The sequence below is a fragment of the Sphaeroforma arctica genome (assembly GCF_001186125.1).
Source record: "Sphaeroforma arctica JP610 unplaced genomic scaffold supercont1.784, whole genome shotgun sequence".
Lineage (NCBI taxonomy): Eukaryota > Ichthyosporea > Ichthyophonida > Sphaeroforma > Sphaeroforma arctica.
In genome coordinates, this window is record NW_014039774.1 from 1 (window position 1) to 7,035 (window position 7,035).

The 7,035-nt window shown below is 42.7% G+C and overlaps 2 protein-coding genes across 2 annotated transcripts in view; one reads left to right on the forward strand and one right to left on the reverse strand.

The window, feature by feature from the left end:
• Positions 1-3,213: 3,213 nt before the first annotated feature.
• Positions 3,214-4,381, forward strand: SARC_08572 (hypothetical protein). The gene has a single exon (XM_014297439.1). The coding sequence runs from the start codon at positions 3,387-3,389 to the stop codon at positions 4,056-4,058; it is 672 nt and encodes a 223-aa protein (XP_014152914.1). The 5' UTR covers positions 3,214-3,386; the 3' UTR covers positions 4,059-4,381.
• Positions 4,382-4,408: 27 nt separating this feature from the next.
• The window catches only part of SARC_08573 (hypothetical protein), a 3,571-nt gene continuing 944 nt past the window's right edge, over positions 4,409-7,035 (reverse strand). Inside the window, exon 2 of the mRNA XM_014297440.1 lies at positions 4,409-5,999. Within this exon, the coding sequence (XP_014152915.1) occupies positions 5,762-5,999 (238 nt within the window). The 3' untranslated portion in view covers positions 4,409-5,761. The remainder of the gene's footprint in view (positions 6,000-7,035) is intronic.

A 7,035-nucleotide genomic window follows, 5' to 3' on the forward strand; every position in this document is an offset into this window, starting at 1 on the left:
CATGTATATGTGTGTAAATAAATATGGATATATTTGTTAAAAAATACCTCTACAGAGAGAATTGAATCTGTGCCCAAAAAGGCATTATCTTAGATAGCCCCACATCCTTGCCACTGTTCTTTTGATGCTGTATAGTTTTTGCAAAAATTAATATATAAACTATATTTTTTTGATTGGGTGGCAGGCGAGAGCGGCAGACTTAGTGGTAGCAGGCGAAAGCTTCAAATTTGATAGTCGCAGGCGATAATCGCAGTCATAGTGGTCGCAGGCGAGAGCCTCAGTCTTATTGTCGCAGGCGAGAGTCGCAGTCATAGTGGTCGCAGGCGTAGTAGTCGCAGTCTTAACACATCTCCTTTATTTATTACCCTCCCCACAACTTATCAGGTAGTCACTAGTTCACTACATACTCACTGTAGTCACCAGTTCACTACATACTCACTGTAGTCACCAGTTCACTACATACTCCCTGTAGTCACCAGTAACCACTAACCAGTCATCACTCGCTGCCACTTACACCAGCTGCCCAGCAGTTATGTAGTCAGTTACCACTTACCATTTCCAGTTACCACTCACCACTGCGAGTCTGTGACTTGTGAGTCTGTGACTTGTGAGTCTGTGACTGTCTCGGACTCTCGGAGAGTCTCCACTCTCCAGAGTCCAGAGTCCAGTTAATACTCTTTATAGTCACGAGTAAATTAGTGAGGAGAGAGAGCAACCGTACTTCTAAAAAAAAGTAACAAAAGTCACTCGCAGCCTGCAGGGCCCAGGTCTTAGGCCTTAAGGCCTCAGGCCCCACGCCCAGTGGCCCGCTAAGGCCCCACTTCCAGTACCTGACTCAGAGTCCCCAGAGAGGGCCAGAGTCCACCCTCATGCTCGTTCTTGTAATCTTGTTGTTGAGTTGTTTCTAAAATATATATAAATAAACTGTTGTTTAGAGTGAGTCACTCGCCAGAGACACCAGTCACTATAAACTCACTACTATTGTTACAGTTTTACTAACAGTTACTAACTCTTGAACTTAGTATTCAGGGCCTTAGGGCCTTAGGGCTTAGGCGGTTAGCGGGTCAGGCTTCAGCTAATTGCCTGCTAGGCTCAGCCTCCCAGGCCCCAGGCCTCTACTAGAGGCCGAGGGGCCAGGACCCCTACTAGAGGCCGAGGGGCCAGGGCCCCTACTACTTACTAGTAGTAGGCCTGTAAGTAGTAGGCCCTGGTCAATGCTTGGGGTAGAATACAGGCAAGCTGGCCAGGAATCGGAAAACCTGTAACCTTGTTTGTGTGCGCGCGAGAGAGTAGAGAAAACCCAGAATGGCAGAGCCCTCTCTCTACTAGAGAGAGAGTAGAGAATCCACAGACCACAGTTCCTGAGTTCCACTGTTCCACAATCCACACCAGCCTGTTCCACACACATTATTTATCACACACACACGCGCGCATATCCGGGACAGACGGACAGAGACGTTTACTTTTTTAAAAATAATAAAAAAATATACAAATACAGTCCTTTATATGTCCAGTTCCCGGGATTGGCAAATATTTGGACATATAAAGAGGTAAGACAAGTCTGGGTCAGTTTCATAAGACTGACTGAGTATCTTCTCTCCAGACTCCATGAACCTTCTTATTGTTTTGATACTAACGCCGATTTACTGACCACTTCTTCCCATCAATCTTTCCTGAACCACACAGCGACTATGAGAGCCATACCATATGTTCATACATTGTATCACACATACTTGCCATTTTTGAAATAAATAATATTATCCCTAACGCCGAAAGATGCATGCGCTACCCGCACGGCCTCCTTAACTAACTCCTTACGATAGCTGTCTTTCCATGATAGGTCTAAGCTGTATCCCGCTTTCTGGATTGTACGCACGATGACACCTTTAACTTTGTTTGTTAGATTGATTCTTTTGTTGTATTGGAACTCACATTTGATACTACAGTCTGTTTATATGTTTTCTTCTTCTTACCAACAGTGAGCTTATCTATCGTTGTAGGTCCGTTTTGTGTGAATTCGTCTGGCTCTGTATGTCTGTTATTAATGAAACCAGACTCCCACATGTCATCCGGTGGCTGGCATTTATCTGTAGACAGGCAGTAACCGATTGAATTTGAGCCATACCCCTCACCAAGATGCACGCCACAAAAGGCATGCATACTTCGATCGCAACCAGCATATTTATATACACCACCCACTGGGTGCGTTGTAGTGCATCCTTTCGCACAACAGCGTTCACCACTAGAAGTGTCTCCCATCAGGATCTGTTGTAGTACGTACTCTAGTGTATGTAATATAGATAAAGCTACCGTCAAGCTGAGGTGAAAGGCGAAATATTCACACAGGTAAAAACTTCAATAAAAAAAAGGATAAATATACGAATGACCCCTGAGTCTGAGTCTCATCGACCCTGACGGTCTGACCGCAGTGACCGGATGGCCGAAAGCACTATGATGAATAACACAAATTTAAAAAAGAGCAATTAGAGCTCCTAATTAGCTCAGTGCCAATCAGTGATATTAATAGTCGGACGTCCAAGAGCAGGCTGCAGGACCGGTCTAAAAAGACCTGAGGGGTTGGCCAAAATAGAAATTGGACATATAAAGAGGTAGACACCATAAAGAGGTGGATATATAAAGAGGTATGACTGTACATTGATATGTAAAAATGTTTTATTAAAACAAAAGTTTTCAAAAAAAATAAGTCGGCCCGCTGAAATTTTGAAAATCAGACACGTCGTCTCTTTGAGTCTTTGTTCGCGCGTGAGTGGAGAAGTGAGAAGTGAGAACATAGATCAGATTGATATTTGATACCAAATACCAATAAACAAATGAGTTATTTTTAAATTGACGACATTATCGATACGACAGATAAAAAACATCTTCATTCTGGACTGGAGGCTGGACTCAATGAGTTATGAGTGTCTCAATCTCAGATACTGCTGAGGAGTAGGGACTGGGGAGAGTGGAGTGTCCGAGTGAGTCGGAGTGAGTTGGGTCCGTTGGGGTTCTTGTTGGGAACGTCCCCTGAATCCCAGATGTCCCGAGACTGCCGACGTTTGCTCAATTGCCAACCCTATATTTTTGGTTCGAAATGTCTCGAACACTCTGGCTCGTGGACACTTTGGCTCGTGAACGCACTGGCTTTGAAGGCCAAAAATGTATATTTAAAAAAGAAGAAGAAAATAAATAAATAATAGGACACCAAAAATCCCAAAACATAGCCTCCTATTAATATAAATTGAACAGGAGGCTATGCCGCTATGACCAAAAAGACCAAAACCATGTCTGTGTACTTTATATAAATCTCTCGAGCACTATTATGACTCTATTTTTAAAGAACTATTGAGTGTCTATTCAGCAGTGCACAACAAGCCAAGATAATCATGGCGATCGTGTCTAAACTCCTCGGCCTTACCAAAAGACGAAAATCATATATGTCTATGGAAGCGAATGATTCGATATCGATGAAGTCAGAAAATTACAGTTCTCCAATCTATATTCAGGATGCTAGTCTCTGCAGTTCTGTGAAGGACTCAAATCGGCTTCAATCGATTTCTGAAGACGACATCAGTGCGGTTGTTGTGTCTGACTGCTTTACAGACATGTGCACTAACAATGTTCTAACTAATAGTAATATGGCCATTCCTTGTCGTAAAGGATATTATGTTCAGTATAAAACACGGGACCATGTTGTAGCAGGAAAGTACAAGGTAGAAGAACGGAATGCAGCAGATTTGATCTTGAGCGCCAATAAGAACGGCATCGTTGCTTATAATTTGGAGAATATGGAGATACTGTATCAATATCCTTGGGCGTCCATTGAAAATATCCGTCACGAAGATAATACCCTCAAACGTACCGATTCTAGGAGCAAGTCTTCAAAAGACTTTTTGGGTGTGCATCGCAAGGATGGGGGTGTCTTCGTTATAGAATCTGACCACATCAGTGAATTCAAAGAAGCAATTTTCAAGCATCACACAGATCCGGGAACGCTGAAATGGATCGACACCAAACTGGCTATAAAAGCCAACGCACACCGGTACATGTATATTTAAGCAATCATATTCAGGGATTGTCAAGTTAAAAGCGCCGTTGACGTGTAGTACTAATCAAATGTACTGCACGACGACTATTTGCGTATGTTAAGCAATCATATTCAGGGATTGTTAAGTTAAAAGCGCCGTTGACGTATAGTACTAATCAAATGTACTGCATGACGACTATTTGCGTATGTTTTCGCTTGAGCGAAAAAAGTTATTAATACCAAATCTGCTGCCCATGTATGTCAGTTAATTCTAGATACACGCAGCGATATCACATGTATTCAATTTTTAAAAATTAGTATATTTATAAAATAAACACAGCAACCCACAGTGCATTTTTCTCTATTTGTCAACTTTTTCGAACCGGAAACTGCGTACGTGTAGATTTATTCACGATCATACGGTCAGCACTGCAGAAGAAACTACTGAATTCACTATGCTGCCATGTGTCTTAGAAAGAGACAGACACATTTCTTTTGGGGGTTGGTCGATTGCATATTGGCACGAGTATTAGCTTTCGTATTTGCTGCACCGGCATACGTTGCCTGTCCTTGATCGTGGTCAACGCGTCCATTTTTTAACCACAGCCAGTGGTCGATACGTACAGTCGCAATCAAATTAGCTATTGTAACGATATGCGTTGTCTTAGGCTTACTATACCACCAACTGATGACCGCCACGGCTTGACTAGTGATTTCAACGTATAGTTTAACCGCACGTAGTCCACAGAAGCCAAGAAGGCCAAAATTACTCGGATAGACTGCGTGATAGCTATATGGACTTAATTCATAAGGTAGAGCCCAATTAAACCTAAGTATTTGATATTGGCCAATTATGGGACATGGCGGCCCTACTGTTGTGTTATCCAGAGTTGATGGCAGAATGGAAACCATGGATGGACGCTAGAGGGAGTCATCAGCGGATCTGTCTACTACTAACAGGCACCCAACTCCAAAATCACTTTCCCATAACCATAAGAGCCGCTCCAGAGTGTATATGGACACGTATAGGGTGTACTTGCGCGTCATAAATGGTACTTGGCCATGCGGAGGCATATGTAGGTGGGGTTCTCTTCAACGTTACATCACTCTCCCTCCAACGGCCCATAGGCATCGTCCTCGTCGTCTTGCCGGTCGCATGAGATTGATCATTGGTCTACTGCTCGGCCACTTTTCCATACTAAACATCTAGGAAAGAAGGGCCACAAGCGTACTTCAGGCGTCAGGGTGATTCCATCCATGTACTCACCCACGCAGCGGAATACTCGGGAGGTGATTCGGACACAACGCGTACACGAGCTCTGGCCCACATGTCAAGTCCCATGCCAGCGGGTGCCTAATTGTATACACCAGTCACACATGCTGAATTTGCTTCCAAATCTTTGACTTGTAGCCCATTCTAACAAAAGGCATAATCACTGTCGTATGCATAAGGCGTCAACAGGAGTTCGTATTGTCGCATAGCCGATAAAGGTACAATTCCACCATAGCCACCCAACGTTGTGGTAATCGCATGGGCACGAGTACGCGAGAATATATATCCTCTCTATCTAAACATCGTTTCTGTTACACATCCCAACAACAGTAATCTCTTTGAGGTCCTGTCGGATGCACAAAGCTTCGCTCAGAGTGATACCATCGCCACACTTCCTCGTTTCTGTCGATCCTCTGAGGTATTTGCGAATATGATTGCTTTTAAAGATAATTCTCTTGTATCTAAACATCGTTCTTGTTACCCATCCCTGCAACAGGGATCTCCTTGAGTTCTTGTCGGATACATAAAGCTTCGCTCAGAGTGGTTGTTATCGCACAGCAGACAATGGTGCAAAACCACCACCACCCACTCATCCAGCCCCAGTACAGTGTACAGAACAGCAGATGGTAACAGTACAGCGTAACGCTGAAGTCTAGGCAAAGCTTGGCCCGGCTCACTACTAGGAGAATCCACACCGCACTAATGTAAACGAAGTAAAAAGTTAATCACGTGTTAGTACTCGAGCGAAATAATGATTGTCATGGATATCGTCAACATGCATCCCTAGTTACAGTACAACGCACCGTCACAGAAAATAGAGATCGAGCTGTCAGGACAACGTGATGATTGCCACAAAGATTGCGGACATGCAGCACAAGTGGCTTCACATTGGCTACGATGCTTTGGAATAAAGAGATGATGCCGATTTTTTTTACGTGCCAATCTAGTTAGTTGGCTACTGATGGTGCGCAGAACATCGCATACATATATTGATTTCACATCAGGCTCAATTATACAACTGGTAGTGACGTTTGTTATGAAGATCGAGATTAAAGGTATATACGAATAAGCTTAATATACTACTCTAGTAATAGGCTTTTCCAAATATTTAAGGCTCACCTACAAAATCAGCAAACTGTTCAAAAGTGTGATCCTTTAGCCGATATCAATACGGCATAAAGTGGACAAACCTCGTCAACTTTGGTCCCAACAATACGCGTAATATACGACACAGAATCATATACACACAAACACGCACATACAAACACGTCCATACATAAATATGCATAACAACACAGAATCATATACACACAAACACGCACATACAAACACTTCCATACATAAATATGCAGAACAACACACCCATATCCAGATGCACACACAAGCCCCACACACATACACAAATATGCATGACAAAACACACATGTGACCAGATCCACACACATGCCCCACACACATACATATATACGTGTACACGAAACTTAAAACACGAAACTTAAAACACAAAATACACACACAAACACACACATAATATCACACACATATACGCACGCACATGAACCCACCCCTACACACACACACACACACACACGCACATATATATATATATATACTACTATTTATATATACATATACTTCTATACATACACATATGACAAATATATATATACATATATATATCTATATATATATATATATATATACTACACACACGACACAACAACACACACACACA

Excerpts from the sequence above, each read along its gene's own strand:
- SARC_08572 (XM_014297439.1), top strand. The coding sequence starts at position 3,387 with ATGGCGATCGTGTCTAAACTCCTCGGCCTTACCAAAAGACGAAAATCA.